This window comes from Hypanus sabinus, chromosome 22 (genome assembly GCF_030144855.1).
Source record: "Hypanus sabinus isolate sHypSab1 chromosome 22, sHypSab1.hap1, whole genome shotgun sequence".
NCBI classification, from domain to species: Eukaryota; Metazoa; Chordata; class Chondrichthyes; order Myliobatiformes; family Dasyatidae; genus Hypanus; species Hypanus sabinus.
Window position 1 is genome coordinate 41,326,728 of NC_082727.1, and position 14,406 is coordinate 41,341,133.

The window sequence follows — 14,406 nt, forward strand, 5'->3', positions numbered from 1 at the left end:
AACCTATTTCTACCAACGTCTCCTTACATGCATCCAAAAATCACAGTTATGAAAGGAGCACTGCTTTCCTGCGAATACAAGGCACGTGCGCGCGCCTCACAACCTCACTCTCGCCAGTCTCGCTTTGGTCTTGGCAAGGTGTGGATGTGTGGTCTTGCGCTCTTAAACTTTTGTTGTTTTTACCTATGGTGCAGTGATTTTGTGCTTGAAATATTTAACTATGCCCCCAAAGCATCCGATATCATGTCCTGGGCCATCAGCCGAGCGGCAGAGAACCATTCTAACACCTTTGAAAAAAGTTGGAAATTATAAATAGCATGGCATCAGCTGTAACACAGCTCTGGGGCACTACTGCTGGGAACAGGATCTTGCTTTTAAAGTTCTTTTGTTGCTTGACAATGCGCCAGCCCATCCTAAACATTTGGACAGCATTCATCCTAACATAACAATGCGTTTCCTGCCACCTAACACAAACATCGCTGATTCAGCCACTTAACCAAGGTGTGATCCATATTCAAGGCATATTTTTTTTTACGGCGAACTATCTCTCAGATGCTGCAAGCAACAAATGATTTTGAAAATCCCGGGAGTTTACCAACGGTGAGGGAATGGTGGAAGTCGGAAAACTTGGCACAAATGGTGATGGACATGGACCCAAGTTTAGAACAGAGTCAGCATTTCAGTCATTCCCTGCCGTCAACCCTTCTTCCCTACAAAGCAAATTTATGCTGAAAAACAAATAACCCTCACCACTTTATTCAAACCGGTGTCATCTCCTGCTGCCGGGAGTTCTAAGAGTTCTGTGATATGATCCCGACGCCACAACCACCACTCATCTCCTGGAGCGAACACACCTAGCACTGTTGGTGAGTATTGGACACCCTAGTATGTTAACTTTCTATGACTTATTACATTATTACCTTAAATTGATGAAATATAATACGAATATTGCCTTGTGGTACTGCTTTGATGTCGCATTGGTATGAAAATGTGAATAAATTACAGATAAAACATACTTAGGAAGCCCTCTGGAACGCATCCCTATTTTCTCTATTTAAATAATTATTCACATTATGCGTCGACTGCAAGGAACATATCCCTCACATATAATGAGGATAGGGTGTACTTCCATTTGAATATTCTCAATGCACTTTAAGTCAGGCCTGGCCAAAAAAAAAGTTTTATTACATATCTTTGAACTTCAAAGTGTCATCACTCTCTCTGCTTATATCTACTTACTTAGGTAGTTTTATATAGGGATATTTTTAGTTAAGCAAATAGCCTGTGGTTTTCCTGTGCACGTTTAATGTATGCACCTCCAACCTAACCACTAAAATTTGCATCTTTCCTTTAATTTACAAAATGCGGAGTTCTGTTTTAGATAAAATTTATATAGGAATTGCTCACAAATTTTGATACATGGGAAAACAAAAAAAAACATGACAATATGCAAATGACAAATATCTTAAATATTCTAAAATATTGAATTTAAAATGCTACATTTTTATAAAATAAAAACATTAGCTAACTGCTAGACAACTATCATGCTCAGAATTTGTTTAGATTAAATCTCACAAGCTTGGAGATGGAAAACTGTGCAGTCTTTGACAATTATATCTTTCAGTCTAGTTCACACTTCTCACTGCTGCTTCTCTGTTTAAACAAACTTACCAGTTCACTTGCTTGATCTATGGTAAAGACACTGTTGTTCACACTGCTCCTGACATCACAGTTGGCTTCAACTAATGATGCAATCAGTTGCTTACATTCATTCTGCATTCGCGTAAATGGAATAGCTATCTCATCGTAATAAAGATGTTCAGACAATATAGCCATCAATCGTGGCTGTACAGCATTAGATACAACCACACAGTCCTAGAATTAAATCAAAGCCCAGATTCAGTCATTATCATAAAGTTAAAATTGCTCACAAAATGTACAATATGCTAAATGCTTCAACTTGCATATTGAATAAACGAGCTTGACAGTTTAAATGTTACATTAACTATCAAGTATCCAGGGTTCTCAGAAAGATAAAAAGACAGGTTCTAAATGAAACATGATTCTAACAATTCTGAATTTTTACATGTATAAAATTTTCTGAACTTTAGTAAACAGACACAATATAAAACACTTAATACACAAATGAGTATAGCTGGTTAAACTCCAAGAGCGAGAGACATGTAAACAAAATTTCAAGATTATTAAATGAAAATGCTTTCCGTCAAATTATTCTGTCGTGTGGTAAAAGTAAAATGAAACTGAGACAAGTTAATACTTCAAGCACATAATCTTAATGAGATACAATCCAAATTTCTAGCATACCACATCTTAACAATTTGCTCAGACTCAAAACAGCTTGGTTAAGTGTTCAATAGTGAATTGTAACACACATCATTCAAGATGTAGGCTTAAAATTCAGCATCCTTTTAAAAGGGTCAAGCAACAAATGAAGAAATCACAACAACTTAAAACCATTAATAGTTCTAATAAACTCAATACCTTTTTGAGGTTTGCCCATTCAGAAATGACTAATGCAACAGCAATTCTCTGCAGTGCAGACTTGGAGTTCAAATGGAACAATAAAAGTTGAGCAAGAGACTCAGCAGGTTTCACTTCTTGATTGATGGAATTGACACTTGGCTCACACATGGAACAGCAGAGTGCTCCTAGCAACCTTTGGACAAGAAGGTATAAATTTTACTACCTTAATTAGATGTAGAACAACAGTAAAACAGTACAATTTGGGTAAAATTATCACAAGTTCAAAGGACTTCATACTTTGGCCACACTTCAGCTGTGACTAAAGTAATCATTACATTGTTAACTTAGTGAAGTTAACCTGTTATCCAGAAGTATCAACACAAAATCTAAAGAATAAGAGTGTAATTCTTCTGAGTCATGGGTGCTTTATTGCAACAGGAGCTTCAGTGTTCAGAGGTGTCTGTGAGGGCCAGTATTAGGGAAGCCTTTGGGGAGAGGAGCAGCTGGTCAGTGCTGAGATGCAAAGCTCAGGGTTGCATTCTGCCAGCCACTTGCAACACTTGCTACAAGTTGACAGGGCTACCTGAGGTACCTGTACAGACTGTTTTTATTTCAGGAAAAGATGAGTATTATGCAAATTTGATTAACTTTTGCAGAGATAAGTAGTTTAGCACAACTCTGAATTGAATATTACATCCAAAGCAAAACTCTCAATTTCTACCTAAATATGGTTGAGTGGTGCCATAACAACCTCTTACTCAATGTCAGCAAGACCAAATAGCTGATTATTGACTTCAGGAGGAGGAAACCAGAGGTCCATGAGCAAGTCCTCATCAGAGGATCAGAGGTGGAGAGGATCAGCAACTTTAAATTCCTCAGTGTAATCACTTTGGAGGACCTGTTCTGGACCCAGCATGCAAGTGCAAATTACAAAGAAAGCATGGCAGCGCTTCTACTTCGTTTGGAGTTTGCGAAGATTTGGCACAGTGTAGTGGAGAGCATATTGTCTGGATGGATCACAACCTGGTATGGAAATACCAATGGTCTTGAATGGAAAACCTTTCAAAAAGTAGTGAATACCCCAGTCCATCATGGGTAAAATACTCCCCACCATTGAGCATATCTACACAAAATATTGCCACGGGACTCTCACCATCAAGTTCATGAACTATCATTACCCTCAACTATCAGGCGCTTAATCAAAGGGGATATTTCACTTCACTTGCCCCATCATTGAAATATTCCAACCACCTCTGGACACATTTTCAAGGACTCTTCATCTCATATTCTTGATATTTATTGTGTGTGTGTATATATAAAATGAAAGCAATTTTGTGAATCTCAGTACAAATTATTTTTAAAAAAGTCAACATACCTGGCTGCCTTTAGGCGTGTTCGCGTTACTACATAATCTCTGGTAGCTTGATCCTCATTAATGGTGTCTAAACCAGCAACATATTCTTGCTTCACTTCTTTTGCTGGAGCTTGCCCTTGTCGGTGCTTAGTACAAGATTTTTCCTAAATTAAAATAAGAATGGTTACATACAGCTGGTCTGGATGAGTTGCATCATACATATTTCAAATTTTATGATTATAACTATATTCCTACCAAAGAAATGGATGAATTATTGATCAATTTGTAGGCACTTTCCAATTCAATAATGCATTAATTTCAGTTCAAATCTGTTTAATCTACTCATACCTGGACTGTAAGGAAATGGGACTATGATTAAATCATAAGATACTGGAGTAGAATTAGGCCATTCAAGCCTGCTCCAGCATTTCATCATGGCCAATCCATTTTTTTCTCAACCCCATTCTCCTACGTTCTCAATGTAACCTTTCAAGCCCTGACATATGAAGAATCTATCAAACTCAGTCTTAAATGCACTCAATGACCTAGCTTCCACAGCCACCTGTGGAAATGAATTCCACAGAATCACCGACCTTGGCTAAAGAAATTCCTCCTCATCTCTGTTCTAAATGGACGTACCTCTATTCTGAGGTAATGTCTGCTGGTCCTAGGTTCCCCCACTATAGGAAACGTTCCCTCCACATCCACTCCATCCAGGTCTTTCAACATTAGATGGGTTTCAATGAGATCCCCTTCATTTATTCTTATTGGTTGCTTAAGTGAAAAATTATTTTCTCACGACACAAATTTAAAACATCATTACAGAATGTTCTTTTAATATCATAGCTTCCCATCCAACTTCATGTGAAAAGGCCTTCCTTATTCCCTGCACCTCCATCCTCCAATTCTAGTTGTTCTTCACCGTTCGGTGATTTTTCTTCTTTGGAGTCATACCCATGAGGCTCAGTCTGTTGTACTCACGAGGTTGTGTATGTGCATGACCTAGAAATTCCGGTTAAGTGTATCATGAGTTTTATCAGTGCCATCATTGACCTGACAATAGTTCTAGACCAGAAGATATAGGAGCAGAAGCAGGCCATTCTGCCCATCAAGTCTGCTCTGCCATTCAATCATGGGCTGATCCAATTCCTCCAGTCATCCCCACTCCCTTGCCTTTTCCCATACCCTCTGATACCCTGGCTAATCAAGAAATTATCTATCTCTGCCTTAAATGCACCCAATGACTTGGCCTCACAGACACTTGTGGCAACAAAGTCCAGATTTACCACCCTCTGACTAAAGTAATTTCTCCCCATCTCTGTTCTAAACAGACTTCCTTCAATCCTGAAGTCATGCCCTCTTGTTCTAGACTCCCCTAACATGGGAAGTAACTTTGCCATATCTTATCTGTTCAGGCCTTTTAACATTCTGAATGTTTCTATGAGATCCCCCCCACTCCCTCATTCTCCTGAACTCCAGGAAATACAGCCCTAGAGCTGCCAGACATTCCTCATACAGTAACCCTTTCATTCCTGGAATCATTCTTGTGGATCTTCACTGAACCCTCTCCAATGTTAGTATATCCTTTCTAAACTTAGGAGTCCAAAACTGCACACAATACTTCAAGTGTGGTCTCACGAGTGCCTTATAGAGCCTCAACATCCCATAGGCTCTTAAGCAGCCTCAAGTGTAGCACCTTGTCAAAGGCCTTCTGAAAATCCAAGTGCACTACATCTACTGCATCTCCTTTGTCTACTCTGCAGGAGGTTAGTCAGGCAGGATTTTCCTTTCAGGAAACCATGTTGGCTTTGGCCTATCTTGTCACGTGTTTCCAGGTACTCCATAATCTCATCCCCAACAACTTCCCAACCACTAATGTTAGGCTAACAGGGCTATAGTTTTCTTTCTGCTGCCTCCCACCCTTCTTAAATTGTGGAATAACATTTGTAATTTTCCAGGCATCCGGTGCAATGCCAGAATCTATTGATTCTTGAAAGATCATTGTTAATGTCTCCACAATCTCTCCAGCTACTTCCTTCAGAACCCAATGGTGCATTCCATCAGGTCCAAGAGCTTTATCCACCCTCAGACCATTAAGCTTCCTGAGCACCTTCTCTGTTAATTTTCACGCATATTCTTCACTTCACTGACACTCTTGAATGTCCAGTATACTGCAGATGTCTTCCACTGTGAAGACTGATGCAAAATATGCATTCAGTTCCTCTGCCATCTCTGTCTCTCATTACAATATCTCCAGCGTCATTTTCTATTGGTCCTATATCTACCCTCAACTCTTTTGCCCTTTATATACACTTAAAAAAGCTTTTAGTATCTTTTTTGATATTAGTCGCCAGTTTCCTTTCATAATTCTTTTCCTTCCTAATGACCTTCTTAGTTTCCTTCTGCAACTTTTTAAAAGCTTCCCAATCCTCTGTCTTCCCACTTGCCTTGGCTTCCTCATATGCCCTCTCTTTTCCTTTTACTTTGGGTCTAACTTCACTTGTCAGCCACAGTAGTGTCCTTCTCCCATTTGAAAATTTCTTATTTGGAATATATCTATCTCACACTTCCATCATTTTTCACAGAAATTCCAGCCATTGCTGCTCTGCTGTCCTTCCTGCTAGTGTCCATTTCCAATCAACTTTGGCCAGTTCCCCTCTCATGCCATTGTAATTTCCTTCATTCCACTGAAATACAGATGCACTGGAATTTAGTTTCTCCTTCTCAAATTTTGCAGATACAGTTCTGGTGGTATCTCTTATGTGCATAACTCTGAACTGGATGCGAGGGACAATGCCAGGATCGATGCTGACGAGCTTTGTGGCAGGTTTTAGATCTTCTTCCTTGAACATGACCAAAGGTTCTGCTGATGCACTGGAGGTTGTGATGAATTTCATCATCACTGAGAGGAGGATGTGGAAAGCATTTCATGTTTTCTTGAGTGTTGTCATTGGCCCTAATTGTTATGAATAGTGCTGTGTAATAGGAAATGGCTGACAGAGAATCTACATCTGCAGATATTTTAGAATAAGACTCATGATGTTACATGCTTCAGGGAAGGGAAGAATGACATGAAGCCCAGTTTCCTAATGTACAGACGTGCAGTGCACCCTTAAAGTAAGGGAAATGAACATCATCTAATACCAATAAAAATTACCTTTGATTTGGCTTTAACCTCTAGAAGCATATTTGAATCGATAGGCAAATGAGAAGGCTGCATCATTAAACATAACCAAGCTCCCATCCAAGGGCAAGCAGCAGCAACCACATATTGAAGAGGGGCCTTATTCAACAATTCCAACCACACCTAAATACAAGAGGAAAATAATGCTTTATTGATGTGTTAAATATATGAAGACTAATTTACATAGTCATAATTTTATTTCTAATCATACACTGAAGAGGGTACACAGAATTTAAAAGGATTTGTGAGGACAGGAGAATTTTAACCTAAGTGTAAAGACAGAATAGGCCTGTTTCCTCTAGAATAGTGAAGGCTGAAGAACAACCTAAATGAAATTTAAAAAAAAAATTGTGGAGGTTTGGTTAAATAGTAAATATTGTATTTCCAACAGCTTGAAGATAAAAAAGCAAAGGACATTGATTTAAAGTAATTGGTAGAAGGACTGAAGGGAGATATGAAAATCTATTGCATCTGCACGATGAGGACAACTGGAACACTGTAAATGGATGGGGCCAACAGTACCCTATACCTTGCATGTTTACCTGAAGAAACATTAATATACTGGGCAAAATGGCTTCTCTGCATTGTAAATGTTGACATACAATTGAAATGAAAACATATTTCTAGATATACATTATAGGATACAGAAATGAGCAATCTAGAAGATTAACATATTCACTGAATTCCATTAAATTTGTAAAGGTACTTGTGTAAAAATAAAATGGTCTTTTCACATTAAATTCTTTGATAAATGGTATGTGAGATATAAATTATCCTAAATGGTACTCACAACCTTTCATTGTTTTTTGCCTGTTAAGATTATAAAGGGTCCCTTAATAGCCCCTTTAAGTATTTGATTGCAACTGGCCTGCAATATCCATACAAATGCCAACTACTGTCATCAATGTGAAATAGGACGGGAAAAACAATTTGATTCACCAGATCACAGTTCCTGCTAACCAAGCAATAGTAATTAATGAAACACATACATATATATGGACCAATAGTTACACAGCAATAATTTTTGTTAATGCATCTTAACCAGTAAGTCAGGTAAGCTGCTTCATGCCTACGCTCGGTCCGCCAGAAAAAGCAGGATCTCCCAGTGGCCACACATTTTAATTCCACGTCCCATTCCCATTCTGATATGTCTATCCATGGCCTCCTCTACTGTCAAAATGAATCCAAACTCAGGTTGGAAGAACAACACCTTATATACTGGCTGGGTAGCCTCCAACCTGATGGCATGAACACTGACTTCTCTAACTTCCGTTAATGCCCCTCCTCCCCTTCTTACCCCATCCCTGACATATTTAGTTGTTTGCCTGTTCTCCATCTCCCTCTGGTGCTCCCCCTCCCCACACTTTCTTTCTCCTGAGGCCTCCCGTCCCATGATCCTTTCCCTTCTCCAGCTCTGTATCACTTTCGCCAATCACCTTTCCAGCTCTTAGCTTCATCCCACCCCCTCCAGTCTTCCTCTATCATTTCGCATTTCCCCCTCTCCCCACTACTTTCAAATCTCTATCTTTCCTTTCGGTTAGTCCTGACGAGGGGTCTCGGCCCAAAACGTCGACAACGCTTCTCCCTATAGATGCTGCCTAGCCTGCTGTGTTCTACCAGCATTTTGTGTGTGTTGTTGTTTGAATTTCCAGCATCTGCAGATTTCCTCGTGTTTGCTCATGCAATAGGATTATTGTTTCCCTTATCTACTAAGCTGAGTTTGTAACTTTTCCATGAAATTTTGCAATAGCAAACTGATATTAAACTGACACAAGCATAAACAAAACTAATAAATAGCATTTCAATGCACTCCCTGAACTATTTGCTGCTCCTGGGGAATTTGCTCCACACTTGGAATCCCTAGATTTAAACAAAAATACTATTTGAAATAAACTGCTGATAAAACTTTGTAACACCTCAAGTATTTTATCTAATCAAGCACACATTAAATGGCCAATTGATTCTACAATTAGCAAAGAATGAAATGAAATAAAATAACTAAATCAAATGCAAAAGATTCAATAACAGAATCATTTAAAGCAATCTATTTAAATACAATTTATTAAATTTTCTGCATTATGATATCATTAAATACAAGGAAAAGTTACCTTCTGAATAAGTTCCAAAATTTCTTGATTACTTTCCAAGATACACGATTGATATATATGTCTCAATATATCCTGTAGAATTGGCGTTAACCACATTACACAGGACTGAAAAGAAAATAGTTACATTGTAAATATACTGTGTAAAAGTAATCACACTCTGAAAGTATTTATAAAATCAATGCAAGCAGGTAAGCAGTTCCACAGTATATCATACATACTTGGTCTTGTGTAGACAGAAGAGTGAATAAAGTTTCCAAAGCTGCTTTCCGAACAGAAGAAATAGTATGTCGTAAAAATGGCCAAACACGAGGCACCAAAACTGTGAGTGATTGCTGGATACTGTTAATAAAAATGTGTAGTGTTATACTAGAGTAAAGGAAAAAAAATGTACTTAAACAGATACAATATTGAGCTTGTAAGGTGAGTACATATAATGTAATAATTAACCTGTTATAGCACAAAACAGCTTGTTTAGCCAATTCAGTGCATGCTTTTTTTAGTGGTCTGTACCTCTATTTCAGAATGCCTCAACTGTATGATCACAACATGCTCTTCTACCTCCATGGATTTATGAATACATGTGCCTAGACATCCTACAGAACCTCATCATCAGTTTTGTAAACCTGACTGGAGCAAAGGATGTTGGGAATGACAAGTATGGAGTACCGTAGGAGGGGTGGGACAGGTAGCAGAAACGGAGTGGCAAGGGTGGGAAGGCAGTACGGGTGCAGACACACCCAGCCCTGAGACACCATGCAAGGCCATTTGAATCCAAACAATTTGTTTATTGATCACTACAGAATGTCTCTCTGGTGCTTTCTCCTCCCTTCCCCGCAAGCTTTATCCATAACAGAGACCCATATCAGAATCAGGTTAATCATCACTCATATATGTAATGAAATTTATTTCTTTCGTGGTAGTAGTACAGTGCAATACATAAAATCAGTATAGTACTGTGCAAAGGCAAGGCACCCTAATACTTTTGCACAGTACTGTATAAATATGAAATGTTTGATATTCCATTATTCTGCAGTGTTCAGGAGAGACTGAAGTTCATATTTATAATTTGACCCATGACAATTCCTGAACTCGGACTCCCGAAGATTTTTGTCATAAAAAAGTAAGGCTATTCCAAAATTATTAAATACATTAACTGTATCCTTCAGTGATACTGCATGATTAATATAGCTCCAACTACTCTTCAGAGTCCCCTCACAACAAAATAATTTTATTCCTATCATTGTATCTTCTTCGCAGTCAGAGGGTTTATTTAATTGCTGAAGTCATCAGGAAATGAAATGTCTGATCAAAAATTCCTTTTCAATGCAGAAGGTATAATGGCTCTTAAGCAGAAAGTAAATAACCATATAGGATAAAGAGATATCAAATCAATGTGTAAAAGCAAAACAGAATTAGATTAAGCTTAAAATTTGAGAACGCACACTGGGCTGAAATATCCAATTTTAAAATAACATTCTGTAATTTTTTTTGTCAGTCAAAATATTGTAAACATGAACAATAACTGGTAAACAAGGAAGAAATAAATCAAAATTAAAAGGGTCAAATTTTAAACAGCACATCTAACCCAAAAGTCCCTTTTCACAAGATACTTCAAGATTATTCTACTGAAGCCATTAAGATCTCTTAAAACAGTCACCTATACTGTTGAATTTGACGATAAGTCAATAGTGAAGCAAGTAGAGTCATAATGCTATTAGTAGAAGCTGTAAGATCATCCAAGTCTAGAAGAGCATCCCATAAAGTATTGACAATAAATGGCACCTAGAAAAATGAGAACAAAAAAGTGAGCAAAGGAAATAGCAAATCATGATTCAATGTTACCAAGAGTTGGTGATGAAATCATAAAACAAATATACGCATCAAGAAAAGTACACGCTTTGTGAATAGCTGGGCGGCATACACTTTGCATTGCCTAATTCAGAAGGCATCTGGATGTGTTGTGGTGATAATGTATTGCTCAAAGTAATATTAAAAGCGACTAAATCGCATGGTAGAAGGTGCAGCTAAAGACAAATCTTCAGTTTAAATCTTTTGATGTTCATGTATGCACATATACCGACAAGAGGTAATAAGATAAAGAAAGCCCATTCTGATTAAAGTGTTTATTTAGCTAGGCAGCCTACTATATATCACCACTAATTAGATATGAGCCGTTGCCTCACTTAAGTATCAAGAAGAAAGAGAAACACTGTTAGCAAAGCTTATGATCAATCTTCTGCAACATATTTTTTTCTGAATATGATCAAATTGTGTATTTCTTAGTAGGCAAAAATTCTTACTGAGAAATAAGCTGTCAAATTAAACGGAACTGCTCTCAAATTCCGTGAGAACCTTTAAAGCTGTACTGTACTTGCCGAAATTAAAATATCCATGAAAGATACCAAAAGTTAAAATGTCTCAGTTTGTGAAAAAACTGGTAAACTTGCAGAAAGGAGGTATTATACAAAAAAAATGTACAAATCCAAAAGGAAAAATAAAACCACAACTTCAGCTTTAACATGTGCAGGTTCTCAGATAGCAAAAATTGTTCAACTCTGTAAGTTGGGAAAAGAGTAAGGGATGCTAAATGGCAAGGGCATCTGTCAAAGAATACATCAATTAATGGACTTTAACTCAGCCAATTCTTTTTAAAACTTGCTTTATTCTACTAACAATTTATTGTGCAATTCACAGCCTTCATATGAAGGTACATAATGATGCTTATGTAATGTAGAGTAGATGAATCTTAGTTCAAAAATACCATTCTGTCTCCAAGTTGTTAGCGCTATTCCAGACAGCCTGAGGTCGAAGCACTGGATAGGCTAACAGACACTTATGATTGACGAAAATGAAAAGTAGTTCTCACTTCCAAACATTTTACTGTTTAGCAAGTATTATTCAAAGAAGGTTGCATGATTTACTAATTGTATATCCATGTAAAAATAGTTCTTTACAACCACAACAATCCAAAACACATTTTGTTGTATTGAAAGTAGCAATGAATAAAATGGCTTGAGACACGTGCCACTTGACAAAGTAAAAGATGTCACATAGGGTGTAATATGCCAGATCTACAACATCATACTTGTGGCTTTAATTGGTACTTGGAGGATGAAATTTCACAAATCTTGTCAGGCGTTGTATGGTTGGTTCATGGAAATATTTGTCCACATCTCTGGAATTCAGGATTTTAAAAAATTACAAAATCTGTAATTATTATGAATTACTGTAGCTCATAATTCAGCCATTCCTTGGAAACAAGTCTTACAGCATTATATAATTGAGACAAAAGATGATGATGGCTGAGGGGAAGGGGTAATCAAGTCAGTAACGCAGATGATATTCAGTTCCATTTTATAGTCTAGCATCTATTCTTACTTTGTTTTCCCTCAGTTAGGTGAACTCAGTATTCAGGCTTTCAACCTCCATAAAACATTTCTAACTTTCAATGAAATTTCATTCTTCTAAACTCTAGAGTAGTGGTCGCCAACCCGTCGATCGCAATCGACTAGTCAATCTTTGAGACTTGCCCAGTTGATCCCGAAAAAAAAAGAAAAATAAGTACACAAATACTGTTGAGAGATTGTCTCTGGGTTGCGGGGTTTTAGTTCCGTTCTTTCTGTCCAGTGTGCATGCGTATAGCTTTCCTGCACTACACAGTGTAATTCACAGGTCCCCAACCACTGGGCCACGAGAAAACGCTATGAGTCAGCTGCACTTTTCTTCATTCCCTGTCAGCCCACTGTTGAACTTGAACCCATGCGAAGTCATCAGGTGACTAAACGCAGTGATACCCTCGCGCCAGGGATCACTGGTTGCCCTCGGGTGGCTGGTGGGAAGTGCTCTCACTACTGGCCCGGAGCGCTGCCTTTGAACCTGTTTAGCACACCGAATGTTCGTGGGGAACCTGGTGCTAAAATATTCACAGACGACCTAATTCGGACTCAGCGTTTCATAGGTATCAGAGCAGCTACTACGCTGCGATCTACTGAAACAAACATTTGTCGGCCAATAGATCCTACAAGGGGGGCGGGCGGGCTCTCTGTCACATTCCCCGCTTGGTTGGCCGTGCTCTCCAGACTGTGACCGCCGTGGCCCCGGTACGGGGACTTCCAGCCCTGACCTTGTCCTCTCACCCCACCCACAACCAGCCGCACCTGGCCAAAGTGTCTGGAGGCGGGTGGGCGGGAGGCTGAGTTCGGGCTCAGAGGCAATGTCTCAAAACTGCTTCAGTACCCTGAGTCCAAGCACCAGCACTTAAAGACGAACCCACTGAGTTTTCTCAGCAGAAAAAACATGAGCAAGTGGGACGGAAGCCGAGAGCCGCGAAAACTAGAATAGATTGGACATAAGGAACCTGCTTTGAGGATCACTGTATTCCGGCCGTGTTTACCACCATCCACCCCCCCCCGCACCCCCGTCGGCCGGTCTGCAAGAATATTATCAACATTAAACCGGTCTGCGGTGCAAAAAAAAGGGGTGGGTACCCCTGGTGTTTATATTTTATTTCTACTTCCGGGTCGTAGGGTTTTACTTCTGGTCTTTTCTGCCCTGGTGCGCATGCGTGTAACTAATTGATGTGGGGTCGATCTTGCCTTTTACTAAGGCCGAGGTAGGGGATCTTGGGCTTAAAAAGGTTGGTTGACCACTACTCTAGAGAATACAGTCCAGGTCTCCTCAATCTCTTTTCATATGGGAAATCCTTTCTTTCTTTTTCAATCTTTTTATTGATTTTCATATATACACATAAAAAAAAACATAACATAATAATGAGTAAATTATGAATACAATAGACTTGAAATCACGTTGATAAGATAACAATATCCTATTAAACATCAGCAGAAAAAAATACCTTAATCAATCAAGTCCATATGATTATATATGAAAAAAAACAAAAATAACCATTAAAAGAGAGAAAAAAAAATTGAAAATATGTGAAAAAAAGTATATATTAAGAAAAATAAAACACTAAACTAAACTAACATGGGCAATAATAACAGTCTACAAGTATATGATAGTGTCAACAAACTCCGGAACTCCATACCTGAACATGAATAAGCAGAAAGAAGGTCTGGAAAAGGCCAAATTAATTCATATGAAAATGTCGAATAAACGGTCTCCAAGTTTCTTCAAATTTAATTGATGAGTCAAAAATAGTGCTTCTAATTTTTTCCAGGCTCAGATAAGAAATAGTTTGAGAAAGCCATTGAAACGTGGTAGGAGGATTTACTTCTTTCCAATTTTGTAATATAGACCTTCTGGCCATTAATGTTACA

General features: G+C 38.4%; 1 protein-coding gene across 2 annotated transcripts in view; it reads right to left on the reverse strand.

The window, feature by feature from the left end:
* Nucleotides 1-14,406, reverse strand: part of btaf1 (BTAF1 RNA polymerase II, B-TFIID transcription factor-associated) — a 100,790-nt gene that overhangs the window by 30,869 nt on the left and 55,515 nt on the right. For both annotated transcript variants that reach the window (XM_059947607.1, XM_059947606.1), the window contains exons 13-19: nucleotides 10,788-10,912; nucleotides 9,349-9,469; nucleotides 9,131-9,235; nucleotides 6,996-7,145; nucleotides 3,860-4,002; nucleotides 2,503-2,677; nucleotides 1,672-1,875 (exon numbers count right to left, since the gene is read on the reverse strand). In XM_059947607.1, coding sequence (XP_059803590.1) covers nucleotides 1,672-1,875; nucleotides 2,503-2,677; nucleotides 3,860-4,002; nucleotides 6,996-7,145; nucleotides 9,131-9,235; nucleotides 9,349-9,469; nucleotides 10,788-10,912 — 1,023 coding nt within the window. The remainder of the gene's footprint in view (nucleotides 1-1,671; nucleotides 1,876-2,502; nucleotides 2,678-3,859; nucleotides 4,003-6,995; nucleotides 7,146-9,130; nucleotides 9,236-9,348; nucleotides 9,470-10,787; nucleotides 10,913-14,406) is intronic.